This window comes from Acanthaster planci, linkage group LG03 (genome assembly GCF_054643075.1).
Source record: "Acanthaster planci isolate LZ-2023a linkage group LG03, COTS_SCS, whole genome shotgun sequence".
Classification (NCBI taxonomy): domain Eukaryota; kingdom Metazoa; phylum Echinodermata; class Asteroidea; order Valvatida; family Acanthasteridae; genus Acanthaster; species Acanthaster planci.
The window spans coordinates 21,527,547-21,551,571 of record NC_141779.1 but is presented as its reverse complement, the minus strand read 5'-3'; the positions used below and the strand labels follow the sequence as shown (position 1 = coordinate 21,551,571).

The window sequence follows — 24,025 nt, the reverse complement described above, 5'->3', positions numbered from 1 at the left end:
ACACAGAACAGCCGATCCAGACTTCGTTTGGGCTTTATTTTTTACTGTAGACTAGCTAACGACACCGTCCGATTTCATGCGGTCGGTATTGTTTTTGCTTCACTAGACAGTCGGACTACCCAGATGACGGGTTTGACTGGTCCGCCGCGGTTTTTACTAGAATTTGTCTAGCGGACCAGCACTAAGGTCGAACCCTGCTAGAATTTTCTTATGTGAATTCATAATCCAACAAATTAAGGCAAGTTGGCCTTTCAGTTTCCATGCTTAAAAAAGGTTTGTTTTTTAACCTTTTCTTCTCCCCTCGTTTGTTTGTAACCATCAGGTGTAAATGAGTGTGAAACCTCGTATCCGTGCCATCATGTTTGCACTGACGAACCCACAGGTTTCAAGTGTTCCTGTTACGAAGGGTACCGTCTTCTCAATGACAGTTCCACTTGCCAAGGTACCAGACTAGTTGTAGCGAACTGGCTCCTGTCAAGGAAGCCATGTTCAAATCAGACTTGCTGTGGCCTTTTAACCATAACAGTCCCGAATGCTACAAAGTACTACTTAGTAGTAAAATGTAGTACTCAGCCCTTTCGCTTGTAAGAGGACATGACATTATTATTCTCTGAAGCCATAAAATACAATCAAGAAGACAATGTACCATACAGTGCTGTGGCACTATGAATGCATGGTTTCATTGTTCTCTGTATGAGTAACAATGTACTAAACCTAGCCAGAAGTAGGAATTTGTAGCGCTAGGTCCTTCAGGCTCAGAGTGTTGCGAGGTATTTTGTAGGACTGATACTCTAAGCCAAGCAACGCCCGGTACTGTTAGGGTTAATGGGCATTGGTGAAGAGCTGTAGTCGCAAACCGCAGTGCTTAGTGCAAGCACGGACTTAACCCTCCTTTGGTTTTACTGCACAAATATGCACGAGTGCCCACAGTCACTCTCTTGCATGTGTTTTCTATATGGAACACAAACATGCACAGGTTCAGTGTGTACACAGTTGGTTGCCAGCACAAAATGACCCAGGGTCTTTTGTGCAGTCCTCTTTACTGCATTTGGTTTACTGCACAATGATGCACATGAAACAGTGAAGCACAGTTGTTGGGAAGCACAAAAGTGCAATCTGATATTCCTGTGAGGGACTGTTGGTGCAGTGCACAACACAACACAGCTGAGCTTCTTTGAGGTGTTTACCAAGTGACCCAAAGAGTGACTTCAGCATAGGAGGGTTAAAGTTTAGAAGTAAAAGACTCCTGCAAAGTGCTTTCAACTGAAGTGATCTCAAATTCTTAGGTTGCACGGGATGGTTGGGCCTGACATTCTTACAATGCTGTTTAAATATTTGGTAAATCTTGGAAATGTCAAATCAAACGTAACAATGTTGAAGGCCTATAAAAATGAAGAAAATGAAAACCTACTGTATTGTTTCCACCTCGGAACTTCCAAAACCCATTGGTCAGAAATCCTTGCATAAGTAAAATTAAACTTACACAAAATGTTATACGTGCATTCCATGTATTTTCCTCTACAAATTTAATACAGCATTGTTCTGTATGATTTATGAAGAAAAGTATATTTGGCCCTGCTTTGTTCGCAACATCATTTTACTGATTGCAAATACGGAAAGTAACATATGAGGATGATATTTGGAATATCACAACACAACATACCAAAAACTTGGAACTGTCCCGAGCAGTGTTTTTATCGTTTGTAAGTGCTTGAACAATTTTGGATGGCGTGTTTAGCTACAATGACTTTTGTTGATGGCGTGTAGATCTAAATTTTTCTGATGCGGTTTATCCTAAAGTGAACATTCCATGTTCGCTTGCCCAATTGGACTGCTGAACTAGATTCTGTCACCGTCGCATGTTCATTATTGACCCTTGGTGAATATTTTCTGACCATGTAGATATCAACGAGTGTGTGGAGACGCTGCCTTGCTCGCAGGGTTGCCTCAACTCGGCCGGGGATTACCGCTGCTACTGTGCCGAGGGGTACAAGCCACTGCCGAACAATCCGGACAAGTGTATGATGGCTGACAGTGGTAAAGCACTTTTTTTTTTTTTTTTTGGTTGTAAATTTGAGTGTGTTTTGGTGTGCCAGAATTTTTTTTCTCATCATGAATAATTGATTCTTGATAAAGTTTTGCATAAAGTTAAGCGTTAATTCTCTTGAAGGAGTCAATTCTCTCTCAGAAATGTACGAATATGTTTTTTGAAAATCGCTGGAAATGCCAACTTTGTTGGCTTGTAAAATGTCTAGTCACCCACCTCAGGGAACTAGTGGGATCAGGACTTTACTGCAAGGCATGAGATTTTGGATGATAGATTATGTATTTTTTTCCAGTGTGCAGAAGGTAAGACACAGAGAAAGAATCATTTGCTTACACGATCAACTTTTTCAAGACTGAATTTCTCGTGTTTTGTTTCATCTTTTTTTTTTCCCCCTTACAGATGTCGAGGCCTTGGCGTACTTCTCCAATCGCTACTACATCCGTTCGGTGGACCTGGGTGGGGCCAACTACAGACTGGTGACGCGGGAGCTGACCAATGCCGTGGCCTTGGACTTTGACTATGAGGAGGACCGCATATACTGGACAGAGGTCACCCACCAGAACAGTACCATCAGCCGCATGTTCCTGAATGGCACTGGTCCGGAGGTGAGTGGCATTAATTTATTGATAGTATGAGACCCTGGTACTCCGTCGACCCCTCTCTCACATTGCCTACAATTCTTTGCCAAAGCATGCAGAAATATCACCCCAGCTTGTGTCAGATTTCACCTCAAAATGTATAGTTGCCCCATTACTTTTAAAGGAGTCGTATTTTTATTTAGTATTTAGTCATACTGTATGTTATATGGTGATTTGATAGCCGTGTTAAATTTTTCACTTTTGTACTGATGGTCAGCCATAGGTTTACCAGCCAGAGGCAGGCCAAATTACGACTGTGACCTAGCAAGAGCACTATCCAACATGACCCGATATACATCTGCCATTGCCCTAGTCAAAGATGGCGTGCCTGTGCCCAGTATTTAGGTTGTAGGCAATCCTTCAAAGCTCTATAAAAAGTACAAGAAAAATTATTTTACACCAAACAAAGCCGCACCGTGAAGGTTACAATGATGCCATATGGCTGTTAACCAAACACTTGTGTTCAGTAAAAGATGGCCAACCTTTGGGTGTCCGTGTGGTCGTGTGGTCATTTGATCAGACCTTATTCAAGTCCAACCTTGTTACCAGATAACCTTCAAAAAACCTCGCCCCAAATTCATAGACAGAGTAAATGTGAAAATTGCATTCAAGTGGTGGTTCTCTATTGCCCCAAATGCTCGTCAACAACCTGTTTTAGCACTCCATGTAGACTTGTTTTTAATTTACAGAGACAGTTACATGTCTGGTGGAGAGGAGAAAGTTCCCAGAGGTAGTCCAGAAGATCCACCTGTCATCTAGAGCAAATCTGCTTAGTTAAAAAGACAAACAAAAAAAGACAGCTGCTTCTCCTCCTGGTTTTGATTAAAAAATTGTGCAGTGTTTACTTGGCCTAACATTACAGGGTAGGCATTCACCGCGTTAAGGGGACAAGTTCTTTTGTAAGGGGAATTTAAGCCAAGTTGTGGGGACGTTTCTGAGTCCCCACAACCTTTTTGGTCCCCACAAACTAGGTGAAATGTCGAGTGTATGTCCCCGCAACTACGGTGCAGGGGTCACAGTGCATGCATGGGTTTCTTGCCTCCAGATTCTTCACCAGGGAGTGCGCAACCCGGACGGCTTGGCGGTAGACTGGATTGGCAGGAACCTCTACTGGTGCGACAAAGGATTGGACGAGATCGCAGTGTCCCTCCTGGACGGCAATTACCGTCGGTCCCTCATCACAGAAGGGTTGGACGAGCCCCGGGCCATTGCTCTTGATCCACGGAACGGGTAGGCAAATCCCCAGTCCAGCAGGTTGGGGACTTTCAAATGCTCTGTACTGATGATCCCCAAACTGAAGAAAGATTGGTGTATACCCACACATTTAACGAATGAGATGGTGTGATGCCTTCATCGGATTTCAGTTACAGCTGCACTTTTATGAAACGGATGTCTAAAAAGTTTACTGAGACAAAATGTGACCTGTTCTTTTTCTCTTCCAGTTTGATTTTCTGGACTGATTGGGGACAGGAGCCTTACGTTGGCAGAGCAAGTGAGTGAGAGGATTATTTTTGTGTACTTTGAATTTGTGGAGTCCAAGAGTAATTCTGCAGGTGTGCAACTGAGGGCGGGCTGTCCAATACAACTGGCAGTACCCTTTGATAACCGGGCATTTATGGGCACATGTCGTACGGGAATCTGGCCTGTGCTGTCACCAGTTTTAGGCTATGCTGGACTAACATGGCTTCGACTGGAATGGAACACAGGCCTAAGGGAGCCACCAGCTTCCAGCTAGCGGCTTCAAACATTGCCTACAGATGTTTGTATTATATCAAGCCACAGCCAAGTATCTTGGGTGCAGCCATATCCTGTGTGATTGGGAGACCTCCTGGAACCTGTCATCGCCATTAAAATTCTGATGCCAGACTTTATTTTGAAACTGCTCGATCCCCCCCCCACAAAGTGTTTTGTTCTCTGCAGCATTGCCACGCCCTGTGATATAATGTCAACTTTGGAACCTTACGTACAACTGCTAGAAATTCAATTTAAACTCGGATTGTCATGACTGCAAGTTAACATATTCTATCAGACGCAGTTCTTTACAACCGTACATTGTGAGTCCTACTCAAAGACCAAGCTCCAGCCTCTGCTCTTTGCAGGCCATTACTGTCGTACAGGCGGCATGCTTTTCCTTGTGGTCATGTGACTGTTATTCACCTCTGTGACCCCCCTGCTCAGGTATGGACGGCACATCGGCCATTCGCCTAGTGGAGGACGACCTCCGATGGCCCAACGGCTTGACCGTCGACTACACCACGGACCGGGTCTTCTGGGCTGACGCCCATAAGGACAGGATTGAGTTTGTAGAGTGGGATGGCCGTAACAGGTACCAGACTGCTAACATCCCTTCACCAATGGCTTTACACAGTGTTAAGGAGATAGTGGAACACAGTTGATACCCTGCATGGGCATATTCTGTTGATTTGTAAATATTGAATATGTGATTAATCAAGCCATTGTCATACATTGTACAACTAACAGGCTATAGTTGTTGGATTGGATCTTCAGCCATCCAAAGATCTTGCCGATATGCAGGAAGCTTATAAAAGAATCCTTTCCTTTAAAAGGTAGTCCAGTGTTGAAGGAAGCCTGTAAGAGATCGAAAAAAGCTAAATCCATAATTCATTGATAGTCGTTTATTCACATGGATAGCTCCAGGCTTTTGTTCCAAAGTTGGATTTGGCAAGAAAGGTTTGTATTTTTCTTTCCCCTCCTTTTGTCAGGCAAGTGGTGATTGATCAAGACATCCCACACATCTTTGCCATCTCCCTGTTTGAGGACTGGCTCCTCTGGACGGACTGGGAGAACAAGCAGGTGATCAAGGCCAACAAATACACCGGCGAGAACCGGACCGTCCTAGCCAGCACGGTCCATCGGCCGATGGATATCCATGTCTATCATCCACTCAGACAACCACATGGTAAGCCAATGTGAATCCACCCAGCCCAGCCCAACTCAACCCAATTCCAGTCCACCCAGCCCAGCCCAACACAACCCAATTCCAGTCCACCCAGCCCAGCCCAACACAACCCAATTCCAGTCCACCCAACCCAGCCCAGCCCAACACAACCCAATTCCAGTCCACCCAGCCCAAACCAATACAACCCAATCCCACTTCGCCCAACCCAACTTAACCAACTCAACAAATCAACATCAATGCTGGTCACAGAAGGCAATCCCAGTCATTGCACCATTGGGTTGCCAGTTACGAATTGCCAAGGTTCAAACTGTTTCACTTTCAATCTTTGTGCCTGGTGAGTTGGAATAGTAAGGAAATTAGCATATGGAGAGCATCCTTGAAATATGCTGAATAAGAATGGTGCATTAGTATTATTACTACTGATATTTAAACAAATTTGAATGTCAAGAAAGGGGATGAAGATTGTGGAAGTGGTTTCAGGGCCAACTTGGGGCATAAAGGGAAGCATTTTGTAACATCCATGTAGAGTGGCCTCTTCCGACAAGCATCTGTGGGTAAATTTTGTTTGTTTGAAAGAGAATTGATGACATTCTAAGCTGCCTAGTCAGGTGTATAGATGACTTCGATCCTGTGAGTTACACGTTTGTTGCTTCTCGAAAAGCATTTTTTTCTCAACTGAGGTAAGAGTTTTTTTTACCACTACCCACCCAACAGGTGTCTTCAACCCTTGCAAGCACAACAATGGCGGCTGCAGCAACCTGTGCCTACTCAATGACCGCAACGGCCGCACCTGCGCCTGCCCGACTAACTACTACCTGTCACCGGACGGGCTGACCTGCATGTCCAACTGCACCTCCAGCCAATTTGTCTGCCACAACGACAAGTGCATCCCGTTCTGGTGGCGTTGCGACGGGGAGAACGACTGTGGGGACAACTCGGATGAGCCCGCCGAGTGTCGTGAGTATCGGAGCTTGTCAGTGTTGTAGTCGAGTACTTCACCCATGGTATTCACAACTATCCAACACATTCAAGTCTTCACCTCGGGGTAGTCAGGTTGGTTCAGTGGTTCCCTCCTCACCTTCCATCTCTGTGGACCAGGTTCGATTCCTGGCCTGGTCCACATGTGGATTGGGTTTTCAGTGCCCACTTGTGGGTTTTACCCAGAATATTCCTCTGGGGTTTTCCTCCCACTTCTAAAACTGTAACTGCTTCTCATTGTCTCCCCTTTAAAGGTTTCTTCAGACTTGTAACCTACAGTGCCAGGGGCGCTTTTGAGGAATCCTCAGCTTTATGACCGGAAATATTTCATTGTAGCCTCAGTCTGAAAAAGCCACAAGCTGTTCTTGTGTAGTAGACACTCCTCCGTTATTGGTCATCAACTCTTGATTGGAAAAGTACTTGTCTCAGCTTGTAATGAATGCTTGTAAAGTATTTGTGACGTACTCAACTATAACACCGGAGTTTGTTTTGAAAGGTGTAGAATATTAGCAGAAACATTTTAGAATCATGTTAAACGTCTGCAGTTCTGTTTATAGTTGACATTATGACATGTTTTTCTAAATTTTCACTCAGTTGAGCAGATTTTGAATAATGGTTGACAAGGTTTTGGCATATTGGACCTGTGTGCCTGTTTTGCAACTTTTCGGAATTTTTCATTGAACAAAATTGCCTCAGTTGAAATAATCTGTGAATATCTATTGCTTGTATGTCAAGCAAGGGGAAAATAGGAATAAAATTAATTTGCTTATTACCATGTTTTAAATCAATGCAAAATATTTGTGGTAAAGTTCAAAAGTCATCAATGTAGGTAAAGGCATTGTCACAGGCTTAAGTAAATCCCCCGAAACGATAATGAATCTGGTCTTTAAAAGAAGTGCTCAATCATGTAAAAAAAGTTTTGTCTTCTCAACAATCTGATGTTTTTTTTTTTTTTTGGCCCATTAGGTCCATTCCTCTGCGTTGTGGGTCAGTTCCAGTGTGAGAACTCCACAGAGGAAGAGAAAGACTGCATCAATCCGGCTTACATCTGTGATGGAGAAGATGATTGCAACGACGGCTCGGACGAGCTGAATTGCGGTGAGTGCGCACACCAGCAACACCTCACTTGCAACGGTCAGGGGGGGGTCTGAAAACTCATCTTCACTTCAAGGAACGCTTCCCAGTAGCTGAAACTGCCTTTTTTTTCCCTTGGTGGTTGAACATCGTGGGTTTCTCCACGTTCTAACTCTCATTTTGCAGCCACGCTTTTAAAAATATGTACTGACGGTTGCTCAAGACCTAGTGTAAAAACAGTGGCACCCACAGATTGGATCAAAGGCCTAATGAAGACATACTCAACCATCACACCTAACGAGGCTGCTGTATCTCTGAAAAATGACTCATATTTCTTAACACAGCACTTCATCGTCCTGTCGCACAGTTTGCTTGCCCTCAGCGTGAACAGTTTCTCAGGAAGCCCTTGTTGTTTGATATATGTTTAATACTGCAGTGGAGTCCATTATGACCCATCTGTGTAAAATGGGCCCTAATAGGTAAATGAAGTGCAGCACAGCTCAGCACGGGCAGGGTTTCAATTAGGGCCAGAGTCGTAACCTCCTAACCCTGTTTCCCTTAATATCGCTGCGCCTGTGTCCTAATCATTGCAGAGCACCACACTTGCATGACCAGCCAGTACAAGTGCAACGAGAGTAGCCGATGCATTCCTCTGTACTTCCACTGCGATGGTTTCGCCCACTGCCCCAATGGCGAAGATGAAAGGAACTGCCGTAAGTTTTTCCCTGGAACGCTTTTTGAAAGTAAAGGTCGATTTTTTTTTCATTGACAAAATGCAGACTTGCTGACATTTATTTTGAAAATATCTCTGACTTTTTTAAAGCATGCTTTCCTTTGAGACTTTCAGTTTTTAACCCTTTAAGTCTGACGTATTCCTCCTTTTATAAACGTTATTTCAATGGAAATCATGTCCTGTAGTTATTGTACGCTATTCAATTAGTTACGGTCCATGTTGTCTCTGTAATTTTAAAGCCCGCCAAACCTGTCGGCCGCAGCAGTTTTCCTGCAATAACAGCAACTGCATTCCCCAAGTCTGGAAGTGTGACGGGGAAGACGATTGTGGAGACGGCAGCGACGAACCCAACTCATGTGGTGAGGGAAATTCAATATCAGCAGTTGAATTCAACAAGCAGATGACAAGCTCGTGACATCATGGATCGTAGCTCTTTTCCTTCTCAATTCAGTAACGATAAAGACATGCTGAAGCACTTTTCGACTCGCACTATTCAGAGCATTAATACAAGAGTAAAGTGACAGTGGTATAAGACTACAGCTGAGATTGTTGCAAAATTCCTCTTCTGATGATACTCTATCAATATCGCTATTAAGTGCAACTGTATTGTAAAACAAAAGAGTGCTTTATATTCTGATACATCTGTCTGGAAATCTTTGCCTCTAAACCAGTCCTCCATGTTGGAATTCTTTTAGGAGTCCGCACTTGTCCAGTGAACCATTTCACGTGCAACAACTCCCAGTGTATTCCGATGAAGTGGCGCTGTGACGGTGAATTTGACTGCTTAGACCGATCGGATGAAAATGCAAATCTCTGTGGTACGTAAGGTGTTCTGAAGCTAAGAAATTATAGTTCTTTTCTTATTTATTGGGATGAATGGGGAAGAAGATGGAGAAAGATTTGTGTTTTTTCTTAAAAGTCGTATTCAGAAAACAATAAAAAAAATTCTTGTGGATATCAACCTTTCTTCAGTTCACATCTTGTATGGAAAGGGGTCGTTGCTACCAGACTTGTTTTTGTGTTATTTCATGTGGAGATCAAATATCCTGGCACATTTTCTAGGTTCAGTTTTTGCACATTGTACTGCAAATAAGGGAAAATATGCTCAACGAGTTGCATGACCTTATAATTTACTCGCTTTTGCTTTGGTTTATTTTGTCTTTATTTGAAGGGGAGTTGACATGTCCGCCCACCTACTTCCAATGTAACAACAAGCGATGCATCCCCAGGAATTGGATGTGTGACGCTGACAATGACTGCGTGGATGGATCCGACGAGGCTAATTGTAGTAAGTTGATGGAATTACATACATGATTGACCCGGTGCCAGGCCTCATAGCAGGTATTGCTCCATGACATCATCTTGGAGTGCAAAATAAGCAATGATGTGGCATAGAAGCTGTCTCACGTATCTTGAACAAATGACCACCAAGGGTCGGCATTTGTAAAGTCCAACTGTGTAAAGGAATGCGGTTGTGGTTTCTTATCATTTTAAAACGTCAGTGTATTCGGCTGAAAGTGACTCCGCCCGTGGGAAAGGTTCATTGTGGAACAATAATCTACGCAACTGGTTCACAGGGGCTTTCCCTCTGTTGTTGTGATCTCGTTGCTTTAGCAACCATCAGCGAGAAAGGACCAGATCTGCTAAAGTTGTTTGACTTCCCGCTATCCTACAGATTTCACCTGTGGCACGAACCAATTTGGATGCGACGGCAACCGGTGCATTCCCCAGAGTTGGAAATGTGACGGTGAATCACACTGTTCCGACGGAACTGATGAAAACGAAGATGTTTGCAGTGAGTACTCTGAGGAACGGTGTCTAATTATGCTGTCTATTCCTCCAAAGATGCCCAAGGCCAACTCTCCTTATTATACACAGAAATTGCCAGAGTGTGAAATGGCTTATTTTAAAGCAGCCAATTGATTAAACATTCGTAAATACCTCAGACAGTCTCTCTATTCAACAATGTGCAACTTGACCTTGTATTAACATTGATAATGCCCACCGAGAAAGGATAGTGCAGTGTAATTGATTCTGATTGGTCAAGAGTCTGTGCACGGGGCTTGCCGCACGTGCCAATTGGACAATTTGCACAAGGACTTTTCCGTAAAATGGATGCGGGTGTTCGGTAAAATGGAAGTCGAATTCCAGAACAAAATCAATGAAAATCCATCATATATTGACTTCTTTTGACTCTCTGACCAAAAAGCTATTTATGACTGGGAATAAATATGTGTATTAAACTACCGTTTAGACCAGCTCAGGAGACTGAATGTATGATAATGCCCTTGCCTACGGCTTGGGCATTAGTCACATCCATTCTCATGAGCTCGTCTTAAATGCCCGTTTAAGACGAGCCAAGCACATTTTTTTCTCTTGTTAATAACTTTTAGATTTTACATCTGTGAAAAACTTTGAGAATGGTTCTGCTAGGATAAAACCGCCAGTCCCTCTACCTTTTTAGATAATTGAAAATTAAGTGAAACTTGACTTGAAGTTATGCAGCCCTAAGAGTGGGTGAACTTTTGCTGAGTCAGTGGTGTATATTAGATTTCATAGGGCAAATGTGAGACGTTTCCACTGTGTTAAGGTTAGGTTCATTATCTCAAAGTAGCAGTTTATGGCCAGTCTAGCTACGGCTGAGAACTGCATGAGAAGAAGTGATGATAAAATGATTTAAGGTCACCATTTCCTGGGGCTTAAATCTGCAACTCCAGTTTTCTGGAAATCAGCAGAAGTCAAACCTATGTCAAATTTAGCCCATCATGTACTGTAAATGTTTTGTGACGTAAAATTAACGACTTCAGATTAAAAAACAGTTTGGCACAGTCAAGAGTTTTTGGCTGGGATGTTACAAATGGAGATGTAATTTCCATTTCTCCTTTTCTTTTGTTCATTGTTAAGACCCACTGCAGTGTTTGGAAAGCGAGTTCAAGTGTGCCAACAATCAGTGCATATGGAATGGTTGGGTCTGTGACAACGATCGGGATTGTTTGGACGGTTCAGACGAGAACAACTGTAAGTGGCTGCTTTTGAGGCATAAGAGGGAGAAATTAATCTCCTGTTCTCCATAGCGTCGAGACTAATGCAAAGTTTTCACAAAGTTTGTTTCTTAAATACATGTTTGTACAGAACTAATTACTACAAATAGGGCTAGGATGATAAGGAAAAATGTTTTAATGATAAGCCTTATACATGTATCTAACTTGTTACATAATACATGGCGATCATGGAATTTCAACAAGCCCATCTTTTCCCAAGTAAGAGATTAGACTATGCCGGAATTAAAAAGAAGTAACTGGAAAGGAGTCTAGGAAGTCTTTTTCTTTTATCTCTTCTCCCAGGCACTAGAAGATGTGCTGAAGATGAATTTCAGTGTGGCAACTCGCAATGTGTCCCACGTTGGTGGCGCTGCGATGGAGAAGACGATTGCGGCGACAGCTCGGACGAAGACCAAACCATGTGTGGTAAGCGACTGCCAAAACCTCAGTTTTTTCCTTCCAAATCATGGTTTTTGTCTCTGTAGGCTTTTGGCAAGCTGCGAAGCAAGTGTAATACCGATTTCTGTCTTCTGTCCGGCCGTCCGCCCTCAAATGTTAAAGTTTTTCCTTGCAGGTCCATAGGTGTTTAAATGTGCCTTTGAGTGCTTGTTTGCTTCTTCTTGGAATTCCGTCAGTATTTAAATGGTCTCATCTGGCATTAATGCTTAGAAACTTATGAATTAATGGAAAAATTATAAAAGTTGAATATTAAAGTTTTGAGTTGTGCCGTCCGCCTTCAAATGTTAAAGTTTTTCCTTGCAGGTCCACAGGTGTTAAAATGTGCCACTGAGTGCTTGTTTTTTTGCTTCTTGGAATTCCATCAGTATTTAAATAGTCTCGTATGGCTTAGAAACTTATGAATTTTATGAGAAAAATTATAAAAGTTGAATGTTAAATTTTGGGTTGTTTTGTATACTTACCCTTTAGTACATGTACATACAGTACATATGCACTGAACACTCCTGTAATGTACATGTATGTATGTATGTATGTATAGACAGTGTTCAGACACATACAAATGTACATGTACAGTATGTGGGAAAAATGTAAGGGATGGGGGGGATACCAAGTGACAGATTAGGATGTTTGTTGGGGGAGGGGTACCTGAAGGAGGAGGATCATGGGGACAAGGTACACGTTTGTAGAAAGTGGATGAAATGCTGGATAAGGTTGATGTAATGGTTGGGCTGGACTAGTGGGATGATGGGACAGCCAGAGTAAGAAGTGATGGGAGTGATGGGGAGGGGCGGAGTAAGAGATGGATAGGATGATGGGGAGGGGGCGGAGTAAGAGATGGATAGGATGATGGAGAAGGGTGGAGTAGGAGATAGATAGGATGATGGGGAGGGGGCAGAGTAGGAGATGGATAGGATGATGGGGAGGGGGCAGAGTAGGAGATGGATAGGATGATGGGGAGGGGGGTGGAGTAGGAGATGGATAGGATGATGGGGAGGGGGCAGAGTAGGAGATGGATAGGATGATGGGGAGGGGGTGGAGTAGGAGATGGATAGGATGATGGGGAGGGGGCAGAGTAGGAGATGGATAGGATGATGGGGAGGGGGAAGAGTAGGAGATGGATAGGATGATGGGGAGGGGGCAGAGTAGGAGATAGATAGGATGATGGGGAGGGGGGCGGAGTAGGAGATGGATAGGATGATGGGGGAGGGGGCAGAGTAGGAGATGGATAGGATGATGGGGGAGGGGGTGAGTAGGAGATGGATAGGATGATGGGGAGGGGGCAGAGTAGGAGATGGATAGGATGATGGGGAGGGGGTGGAGTAGGAGATGGATAGGATGATGGGGAGGGGGCAGAGTAGGAGATGGATAGGATGATGGGGGGAGGGGGAAGAGTAGGAGATGGATAGGATGATGGGGAGGGGGAAGAGTAGGAGATGGATAGGATGATGGGGAGGGGGGCAGAGTAGGAGATAGATAGGATGATGGGGAGGGGGCAGAGTAGGAGATGGATAGGATGATGGGAGGGGGCAGAGTAGGAGATGGATAGGATGATGGGGAGGGGAAGAGTAGGAGATGGATAGGATGATGGGGAGGGGGCAGAGTAGGAGATAGATAGGATGATGGGGAGGGGACGGAGTAGGAGATGGATAGGATGATGGGGAGGGGGCAGAGTAGGAGATGGATAGGATGATGGGGAGGGGGTGGAGTAGGAGATGGATAGGATGATGGGGAGGGGGGCAGAGTAGGAGATGGATAGGATGATGGGGAGGGGGGAAGAGTAGGAGATGGATAGGATGATGGGGAGGGGGTGGAGTAGGAGATGGATAGGATGATGGGGAGGGGGCAGAGTAGGAGATGGATAGGATGATGGGGAGGGGGTGGAGTAGGAGATGGATAGGATGATGGGGAGGGGGCAGAGTAGGAGATAGATAGGATGATGGGGAGGGGGCGGAGTAGGAGATGGATAGGATGATGGGGAGGGGGGGCAGAGTAGGAGATGGATAGGATGATGGGGAGGGGGTAGAGTAGGAGATGGATAGGATGATGGGGAAGGGTGGAGTAGGAGATGGATAGGATGATGGGGGAGGGGGCAGAGTAGGAGATGGATAGGATGATGGGGAGGGGGCAGAGTAGGAAATGGATAGGATGATGGGGAGGGGTAGAGTAGGAGATGGATAGGATGATGGGGAAGGGTGGAGTAGGAGATGGATAGGATGATGCGGGAAGGGTGGAGTAGGAGATGGATAGGATGATGGGGAAGGGTGGAGTAGGAGATGGATAGGATGATGGGGAGGGGGTGGAGTAGGAGATGGATAGGATGATAGGGGAGGGGGTGGAGTAGGAGATGGATAGGATGATGGGGAAGGGTGGAGTAGGAGATGGATAGGATGATGGGGAGGGGGGTAGAGTAGGAGATGGATAGGATGATGGGGAGGGGGCGGGAGTAGGAGCATGGATAGGATGATGGGGAGGGGGTGGAGTAGGAGATGGATAGGATGAATGGTGGAGGGGGGCGGAGAAGGAGATGGATAGGATGATGGGGAGGGGGTGGAGTAGGAGATGGATAGGATGATGGGGAAGGGGGCGGAGAAGGAGATGGATAGGATGATGGGAAGGGGCAAAGTAAGAGATGGATAGGATGATGGGAAGGGGGCAAGTAAGAGATGGATAGGATGATGGGGAGGGGGTAGAGTAGGAGATGGATAGGATGATGGGGAGGGGGTAGAGTAGGAGATGGATAGGATGATGGGGAGGGGGTAGAGTAGGAGATGGATAGGATGATGGGGAGGGGGGTTTAGAGTAGGAGATGGATAGGATGATGGGGAGGGGGGAGAGTAGGAGATGGATAGGATGAGGGAGGGGGGAGAGTAGGAGATGGATAGGATGATGGGGAGGGGCAGAGTAGGAGATGGATGGGATGGTGGAGGGGTGGAGTAGGAGATGGATAGGATGATGGGGAGGGGGTAATGTAGGAGATGGATAGGATGATGGGGAGGGGGTAGAGTAGGAGATGGATAAGATGATGGGGAGCGGTCCAGAGTAAGAGATGGATAGGATGATGGGGAGGGCGGGTGGAGTAGGAGATGGATAGGATGATGGGGGAGGGGGGTAGAGTAGGAGATGGATAGGATGATGGGGAAGGGTGGAGTAGGAGATGGATAGGATGATGGGAGAGGGGTGGAGTAGGAGATGGATAGGATGATGGGGAAGGGGGCAGAGTTAGGAGATGGATAGGATGATAGGGGAGGGGCGGAGTAGGAAATGGATAGGATGATGGGGAAGGGGGCGGAGTAGGAGATGGATAGGATGATGGGGAGGGGTCCAGAGTAAGAGATGGATAGGATGATGGGGAGGGGGTGGAGTAGGAGATGGATAGGATGATGGGGAGGGGGTAATGTAGGAGATGGATAGGTATGATGGGGAGGGGGTGGAGTAGGAGATGGATAGGATGATGGGGAGGGGGTAATGTAGGAGATGGATAGGATGATGGGGAGGGGTCCAGAGTAAGAGATGGATAGGATGATGGGGAGGGGGAGGAGTAGGAGATGGATATGATGATGATGGAGGGGCAGAGTAGGAGATGGATAGGATGATGGGGAGGGGTCAGAGTAAGAGATGGATAGGATGATGGGGAGGGGGTGGAGTAGGAGATGGATAGGATGATGGGGAGGGGGTAATGTAGGAGATGGATAGGATGATGATGGAGGGGCAGAGTAGGAGATGGAATCGGATGATGGGGAGGGGTCCAGAGTAAGAGATGGATAGGATGATGGGGAGCGGGTGGAGTAGGAGATGGATGGGAGGATGGGGAGGGGTGGAGTAGGAGATGGATAGGATGATGGGGAGGGGTCCAGAGTAAGAGATGGATAGGATGATGGGGAGGGGTGGAGTAGGAGATGGAGTAGGATGATGGGGAGGGGTCCAGAGTAAGAGATGGATAGGATGATGGGAGGGGTCCAGAGTAGGAGATGGATAGGATGATGGGGAGGGGGTAATGTAGGAGATGGATAGGATGATGATGGAGGGGCAGAGTAGGAGATGGATAGGATGATGGGGAGGGGTCCAGAGTAAGAGATGGATAGGATGATGGGGAGGCGGTGGAGTAGGAGATGGATGGGAGGATGGGGCAGGGGTGGAGTAGGAGATGGAAAGGATGATGGGGAGGGGTCCAGAGTAAGAGATGGATAGGATGATGGGAAGGGGTCCAGAGTAAGAGATGGATAGGATGATGGGGAGGGGGCGGAGTAGGAGATGGATAGGATGATGGGGAGGGGGCGGAGAAGGAGATGGATAGGATGATGGGGAGGGGGCGGAGTAAGAGATGGATAGGATGATGGGGAGGGGTCCAGAGTAAGAGATGGATAGGATGATGGGGAGGGGGCGGAGTAGGAGATGGATAGGATGATGGGGAGGATGAGACTCACTTCAAGGGAGTCTCTTGAGCTCATCAAAGCTCTTCTTTCTTGGGGCCAATGTTTGGACAATGTTTTCCTGATGTTTTACAGGGTTATAACCGAGTACTCCCTGAGTAGCATGTTTACTGCCAGATATTGAAGTGGCTTAAGCTGAATCATATAGACTTTGAGCAGTAAACTCTTTTAAAAAAGGAACGAATTTGGACAATAGTGTGAAAAGTCAGACTTTAAGACAAACATTTCAGAATGCACTCGCTGGATACTTTGAAATAGTTTTCAAGCATTTCTGAGATATATTTCAAAGTTTTGTTTGATTTCCAGATCCGAAATTCCTTCTGTGTAACAACTAAATTTATTTGCTGGCTTACTGTTACTGTCTCTGTCGCTGTGTTCGCAATGAACAGCTCAGTATTAAGTGATGAAAAAGATATTTGAAAAGTATTTGATTACATCTCTGGTGATTTAGTTGGTTTATACAAACAGTTAGTTTCACATCTGTTTCAATTCAACCCTGGTTCTGCAGCTGGAGTGGCGTGCTTACCTCCCAACCGATTCTTGTGTAGAAATTTCATCTGCGTTCACAGCATGCAGCGATGTGATGGCGAGGATAATTGTGGAGATGGCAGCGATGAGCAGTTCTGTAAGTCCATTATCAATTATCAGTTTGGGCAGCTTCCCGGTTTATCCCAATACTGCCATTTTGGTAACGATGTGCCATTTTTAATTTAAGATATTTTTTTTTTAATGATTCTTGATGAAAAAAATCCGTCGGTCTGATGGATTGAGGCACGAAATAACACTCGAGTTAACATTTGACCTTGACCGTGACCACAGGTACGACAGAGCCGCCCCTCTGCCAACCCGAGCAATTCAAGTGCCGGAACGGTGGGTGTGTGCCAAACTACAAATTGTGTGACCTGGTCAATGATTGCGGAGATTTCTCAGACGAGACAGACTGCGTAAGGGGTAAGTCTCGATGCAGTGCCGGCCCAACACACAGCCACTGAAATAGACTGATTGCGTCCACTATACATGACCTACAGTTGGTATCAGACATCAACAAACTTGGCGTCCTCCCATAACAACAAGGTGTGTTTTAAGTGATTTTCACCAAATATAAAGCCAATTTTCAGTATAGCACTCAGCACATCTGTGATATGCGTACTTTACCAACCATTGGCTTTATTTTTTGTAAATGACACTAATGAGGTCATGTGACTTAGTGGACCCAATAGGTCTGTCGACTCAGTTGGAAATTGACTTGAGTAAGATTTGAAGGTCTGCACAGCAGAGATTCAGCAAGGAGGCTGCCGTTGAGTCCGTTACTACTTCAGTGACAAACTCAGTCACAAGTAACAAGGAATATTTTTGTCGTAGTTTAAGTGAAGAGCATGTGACTTGGCTTGAAGAAGACTGGATGACTTGTTATTGGACTATGGATAGACTTGTGGCTTTGTCTAATGCAGGCCCCCATCTTTGGAATGAAATACCGTTTTATATCCGTTCTATCCCCTCAATCTCAGAGTTCAAAGTTGCCTTAAAATCCACCTCTTAGTTATTAGATCTTAATTAATTTTTGTTTTTCTTTTTCTTGATTGTACTGCGCCATGAGTGTCTGTCGAGGTGGATACCGGCACATTATAAATATTCATTATTAGTAGTATTATTGTGGTGGACTGTCACTAAATTAATAAATTTGTATTAGCATCATCTTGGCATATTTTCTCGTTGTACTTTGTGTGGTTCTAAGAAGAACCAGATATGAAACCCTACATTAGATATTGTGCGATCTATTCACTTCCTGCAACAAGTTCCAGAGTACCAGATAAGCCGTACACAACTTCCCCCCTCCCCCCGTGGTGAGCATGTCAACGGCTTCTTGTAAATATTATCATTCTTTGTTACAGTAAGGCATTAATGGAACACTCTGAAGGCTTGGCATTGAAAAAGGTTTTGTTGCAACATCAGAGAAAATGTTGAGGGGTAGATTCTGCTCAACTGTCCTTTTTTTAAACCGTATATTGGCTCAAAGAAACTATGTTGGTTTTTTTTTACTTGCCTGTAGAAAGCAACTGCGCTGATTCTGGGCACGTGTGCGAGCATACCTGCAATGAAAGGCAGCAGGGTACCGGCAGTGGGATCTACTGTAGCTGTCGGCAAGGGTACCAGCTGCTGGCCAACGGGAGGTCTTGCGAGGGTGAGCTCTTGTTTCTCTTACAGTCATGTCTCGTCAAAAGGTGTGGGACAAAGTGTGTTTTCTGTGACGGGCAAAAATATTCTGAGAAACACGAATTACATCAGGAACCGTGACTCGGAGTAGAGTCTGAGTTTTTTTTTTTGACTTGTTGGAGAAAAGAACTGGAACATTCTAAAAGGAAGAAATACATAAACTCTGAAAAGAAGAGAAATGTTCTTTGTTGGCAAGGAATGTGATCAGTTTTTGACACAATGGTAACACGAAAAGCTCACAAATAAAACAACTGAAGTGCACATTCAAGTTGAAGACATCTTACTACTCGGGTCTGAGAAATTAGCTGAAAATTTTTTGGGGGGAAAGTTGACTAACTCTTCACCCTTCTCTTTCCTCAGACATCAATGAGTGCGAGCAAATTGGAATGTGCTCCCAGACTTGTGAGAACCTGCAGGGAAGCTTCAGATGTAGCTGCCTAGGAAACTACACAGAGGACAGGCTGACCAGACGTCACGTCACCTGCAAGGCTAAAGGTCAATAGAAATGAAACAAATGTCTCACTAAACTTTTGATATGCTTATTGAAATCTTGTGGCAACGTGAATACGGTATTGACCTGTCATTAGCTTTCCTGTAGTGATGAGTTCCAGTCCTGTCAGATGGTCAGTATCTCTTATTTATCTTGATATGACAGTCTGGTTTGAAAAGCTGATGGTTGTTCATTTGTTCATTTGCTCAGCTGTGAAGTGTTCTACATGGGATGATGGCTCTTGTTGGTGTATATTTGGGGAAAGGGTACCACTTTTGGTTACTGGCATTTGTTGTGTTTTCAGAATCTCCCGAACTGTTGTGATCCATCTTTGGACAATCTATTTTGGTGACAGTGCATTTGGAGTTAGGGTACCCTTTGTCATGAACCGTACACAGTATACTCTTAGCGGTGCCGAATTGATTTAGAAACTGTTTTCAGAGAGGGGAATTCAGTATTCACACTGAAGCACAGTGGCCATTGACTTCCTTGACAAGGTGGTCAATGTGGATTGTGCTCCTGAATCCACTTTATTTGTTGAGCACTTTGAAATTGGAAGGCGCCCGACTATTTTGCTGTTATTACAGGTGATAGCCTGACTTTGAAAAACATTTTTTATGTGGACGATAAAGATGGCATGACTTTTGGAAATTTGCAATCATAAATCAATAAAGGAATGAATAATTTTAAGAAACTGATAAGAGTATTAGGATAGTAATCTGTAATTTGCCTTATAACATCATCTTTGCTCCCACACTCAATAACTTGGCATCGCCTAACTTTTGTCAAAGATGTCCGATTCATGAATAAGGCCACAGTTGCCTGTTGGGATGACATTAGCGTGATTTGCTTGACATCTGTCCTCTTAATCCCGAGACAGGTCCCCCAAATTTCCTGCTGGTCCTGAATAGTCGGCAGCTGCAACGCTACAGCCCCCACCACAACAACATGACCTCAGAGTACTCGGGCGACGAGGGCGTGCGCATCGATGCCGTGGACTTCAACTACAACACCCAAACTGTCTTTTTGCTGCACGCAGAGAGCGGCACCATCAGCCGACGGAGGCTGGACACAGCCCAGCGCAAGCGCAGAGACACATCTGTGCAGATGCTGGTGCGTGTGTAGTCCTGTGCTGTCCTTTGTGGTGCTGATTGTCTTTGACCTCTCCAAAATTCAGTCTGAGCAGTTTATGTGGAAGGACATGGCAACCGGCAGTTATCTGTCCAATAAGCTTTTTGCAAGGTTAAATTTGAATAAAATCTGGTACACTGAGTTATCTGATTGCTCATAAACATAACAAGTGGAATTCCCCAGTCTAATGACACGGTTGCTATTCCTCGTGATTCGGGGAAAGCTTTGCGTAGCGACCACCGTCTATGGAATGGACTGGTTCCTTTGTGCCCTTCTTATCCATCGAGAACAGTGAATAGGTGCAAGATGTACAACAGTTCTTTGGTATGGAGAATTTATATTGTTACGTTCAAGTGAATTAAAAGAACCCAGTGTACCAGATTTTATTCAGATTTAACTCGTAAAAAAGCATATTGGCTTTGTCACAAACATGGAATCTGAGAAGTCTGTAGAATTAAACTGTTTGTTGATCTTGAACTTTGCTGCCATACATGGCTTACCGTTGCAGGAGATAGTGAGAAATCCCATTAACAGGAGATAGTGAAGAAAGCACATTAACAATCTCAGATAGTATCTGCCCCCATCGGGTTTTCCCACCATCTCATTGGATGAAACGCATCAGCGTCATCTCTGTCCTCAATGTTAATTTTCCTAGCAAAATGGTAAAAGAAATCATTGAACCATCAGCCCCGAATAGCAAGTTGGTGAAGGCAGTCGTGGTAGCCATTGGTGAATTGAATTACATGCTAGTCTTTTCTCAAGCAGTGTGCTTACCTTGCAGGGGTTGAAGTGGTCACCTTAACTAAAGACTATCAAACTCATGGAGTCCGTCTGCTCAGAACTCTTTCGTTTGACATCTTTTGCCATAATTTGTCACTTTCATTCATTCTCTTTATTTCCCTAAACAGGTTAGTAACTTGACCAATCCACACGGCATTGCTGTTGACTGGCTCACCTCTAAGATATATTGGACAGACACAGCCATTCGGGTAGTGGATATCAGCACCCTAAACCTACTGACTGTCATCGAAAAGGGTTTGAAGCGACCTTTTGCCATTGTGGTCCACCCTGGGCGTGGGTGAGTAAGCTAAGCATTACACTATTCTTCTAGTATTTGAAGGGCAGAAATGACATGCTGTCTTCTTTCAGGAAGAATCTACCAATAATTTCTCTGCTGGACAAAATTTTTAAGAAGTAAAAAGCCATAGACTTGGAACTACTAAAGATATTGCATTTAAGTGACAAACATTTCACCATGTAGGAAAAGTTACAGTCCTAGAGTAATGATGAGATTAAACTTTCAGAACTTATTTGCCAAATTGGTAGCATTGTTAATGTGTCACAATTAATTAAATTAGTGGATTCAAACCGTACCCAGAAGAAATCTCTTCTCTCTGACTGGTTGGTTCTGTCAGTCCATTTCTGTTGGTGTAAGAAAAGGAGTCCTTGAACAGGCTTTTGCATTCGGTTTGTTGTTTATCATCGTCTTGCCCTCAACAGTCAGCTGTTTTGGTCCGAGGTCGGCCAGACACCTCGCATCGTCAGAGCCAACATGGATGGTACAGACAGGTTGTCGTTGGTTGGCAGTCACCTCATCTACCCTACCGGCCTGGCCATAGACTATGTCCACGACAGGTTGTACTGGGCAGACTCCAAGGCCTCACGAATCGAGATGATCGGTTTGGATGGGGCCAATCGACATCTACTCCATAGGTTTTCAGCAGGTAGCTCAGACATTTTTTTAACCTGTTCTTGCAGATCGAACGTACTTTGGTTGCATGGCCATTTTGGTCATTAGCCCCCTTGAATACAAAATACCGTTGGCAGTAGAAAAAAGTTGTGTGATTGCGATGTGGGATTGATGGAAATTCATACATTTTGGCAGTATTTGGTTTCAGTAATTTATGCAAATTTGCGCACAATTTATTCAGATGTAGCGCTGTGCTCAAATAAATGTTGCATCATACTGCGCTCAAATGGTTGTTGTATTGTGAAGTTGAGACCTTTATAATCATGTGAGCAGTGTAATGCTGTTTGGCTGGTACATCATCCTCTTTCTTTCTTTAGAATTATTGTATCATTTTTACAAAATAAGTCATGCTGTTGCTAAAGAATCGGTAGAATGAGATCTGACCGGTGTTGGTCTTGGTCCCACCGCTCCCTCCTCCCACTTCTCCCTTCCCCATCCCACAGAGGAAGGTAATCCCTTCGCCATTGACGTCTTTGAGGACTACATTTATGGCACCACCAGGCCGGGCACGAAGATCTTCCGGGCTGACAAGTTTGGCCGGCGGGACGTCCCCAACGGCAACCTGACCTTCTTGGTGGAAGGGCTGGCCAGCTCCTCTGGCCTTGTCATCATACAACAACAGAAGCAGGCCCAGGGTAAGGGGTAATAGATTGTGTCAGACCCCACTGTACATAGAAGCTTAAGATGTGCCTACTGGCTGCTCAACTGACTCCAAAAAACAACATAAAGGACACATTGCATGTGCACCTTCGTTCTAACAGGCCAGTGGTAGTTACAGGATGCAACCAAATTCAGCTGAATGTGCACAAAAAAATCATACTATTCTCATTTTATTGCCAACAAACAATACTAGTGATTCAAAGGCTGGGTTTATGGCAGCAGTTTGAACATGCAGCATTGGACTAGTTGCTTATGGAGCCTGTGACTGAACATGTGGCCATGTGTCAGGGTGTAACCATTTTTCAACAGAATGTGCAGAAAACCCATCAACATCTTAATGTTACTGCAAGCAGTCCCTGCACTTCAGCAGATCATCAACATGCTCCCCAATGTTGATGTGGCTCTGAGGTTGAAACAGAGCAAGAGTTGAGCATATCCTGCAAACAGCACTTATCGCTCTGTCTTCTAAAGATTTGAAATATCTGTGCCTTTTTTCAAGCTATCTGAAAATAGTCTGTGAAACTTTGAGATAAATCAGGTCCTCATTTCATTTCTAGTGGTTACCTCCACCTGCAACAGTTTGCTCTCTAAGCATGCCAGCTCAGACGTATCATTGTTTATATTTACTTATCCTAGACCTGCCCAACCCCTGTGCATCCAACCCGTGCGGGGACAAACAGCTCTGTCTCCTTAACTCTGATGGCTTCTCCTGCAAGTGCAAAGATGGATTTGAAGCTGCAGAGACAACCTCGGATTGTTTCCCAATACGTCGGCCTAGCGGAGCTTGTAAGTCTTGCAGATTGCCAGCTTGCTGAACCCTCCCTTTTTTAACAGGCAGTGGGAAACTTCAAGGTTTTTAGGTTTCATAGAAATGGTCAGCATTTCAAAGTTTGTGGCAATGCATACCTGGAGCGTGATCACTTGTTTGTCTGTCTTTGATTTGAACAGCGCCCTGCGAAGAGGTTGAATGCTTGAATGGAGGAACGTGTACCGTTACGCGATCCCGCACCACCAAATGCACGTGAGTAGCCCACGGTTTGCTATGGCAGAGATGAAGGGACTACTTTAACCCTTGCTTCTCTGAGTTTCCGTTGGAGCCAGCAAGATACATAGATACACTTCACACAAGAGGGTAGTGCACCTCACCAGTGTAAACTCCCAGTGAGGTGCATAGGCCGAGCCCTGCAGGAAGGCACTGATGTAAATAAAGTGGGGCGTCATCTGTCTAGAGGCCGCTTGGAGGTTGCCCTTTGCATGTCAAAAATGATCGGCTCAGCATTCCTCGAAGTGTGTTGCCGACCACCTCTGCAATAGTGTTACTTCAGCAAAGCATAGGACAGTCATATTAAGTGTATATTGAAGTGATATGGAAGATTTAGCAGAGCAAGGGTTAAAAACTTTCAATCACTGAAATATTAGTGGAAAGGGTAACTATTAGTAAAAATTATAAACATTGCTTG

At 44.8% G+C, this 24,025-nt stretch overlaps 1 protein-coding gene across 3 annotated transcripts in view; it reads left to right on the top strand.

Annotated features, from left to right (window-relative positions):
• The window catches only part of LOC110991040 (prolow-density lipoprotein receptor-related protein 1-like), a 124,935-nt gene that overhangs the window by 83,426 nt on the left and 17,484 nt on the right, over positions 1–24,025 (top strand). For all 3 annotated transcript variants that reach the window (XR_015424887.1, XM_087134961.1, XM_022256132.2), the window contains exons 57-82: positions 323–442; positions 1,903–2,037; positions 2,447–2,652; positions 3,731–3,915; positions 4,128–4,177; positions 4,864–5,011; positions 5,409–5,605; positions 6,320–6,562; positions 7,550–7,681; positions 8,251–8,370; positions 8,630–8,749; positions 9,086–9,208; positions 9,562–9,678; positions 10,066–10,185; positions 11,295–11,408; positions 11,735–11,857; positions 16,829–16,945; positions 17,140–17,271; positions 18,371–18,502; positions 18,895–19,029; positions 19,905–20,137; positions 21,064–21,233; positions 21,656–21,879; positions 22,349–22,540; positions 23,202–23,351; positions 23,514–23,586. Coding sequence is in view for 2 of the 3 variants with exons in the window: in XM_087134961.1 (XP_086991087.1) it covers positions 323–442; positions 1,903–2,037; positions 2,447–2,652; positions 3,731–3,915; positions 4,128–4,177; positions 4,864–5,011; positions 5,409–5,605; positions 6,320–6,562; positions 7,550–7,681; positions 8,251–8,370; positions 8,630–8,749; positions 9,086–9,208; positions 9,562–9,678; positions 10,066–10,185; positions 11,295–11,408; positions 11,735–11,857; positions 16,829–16,945; positions 17,140–17,271; positions 18,371–18,502; positions 18,895–19,029; positions 19,905–20,137; positions 21,064–21,233; positions 21,656–21,879; positions 22,349–22,540; positions 23,202–23,351; positions 23,514–23,586 (3,811 nt within the window). In the remaining variant the exon portion in view is untranslated. The remainder of the gene's footprint in view (positions 1–322; positions 443–1,902; positions 2,038–2,446; positions 2,653–3,730; positions 3,916–4,127; positions 4,178–4,863; positions 5,012–5,408; positions 5,606–6,319; positions 6,563–7,549; positions 7,682–8,250; positions 8,371–8,629; positions 8,750–9,085; positions 9,209–9,561; positions 9,679–10,065; positions 10,186–11,294; positions 11,409–11,734; positions 11,858–16,828; positions 16,946–17,139; positions 17,272–18,370; positions 18,503–18,894; positions 19,030–19,904; positions 20,138–21,063; positions 21,234–21,655; positions 21,880–22,348; positions 22,541–23,201; positions 23,352–23,513; positions 23,587–24,025) is intronic.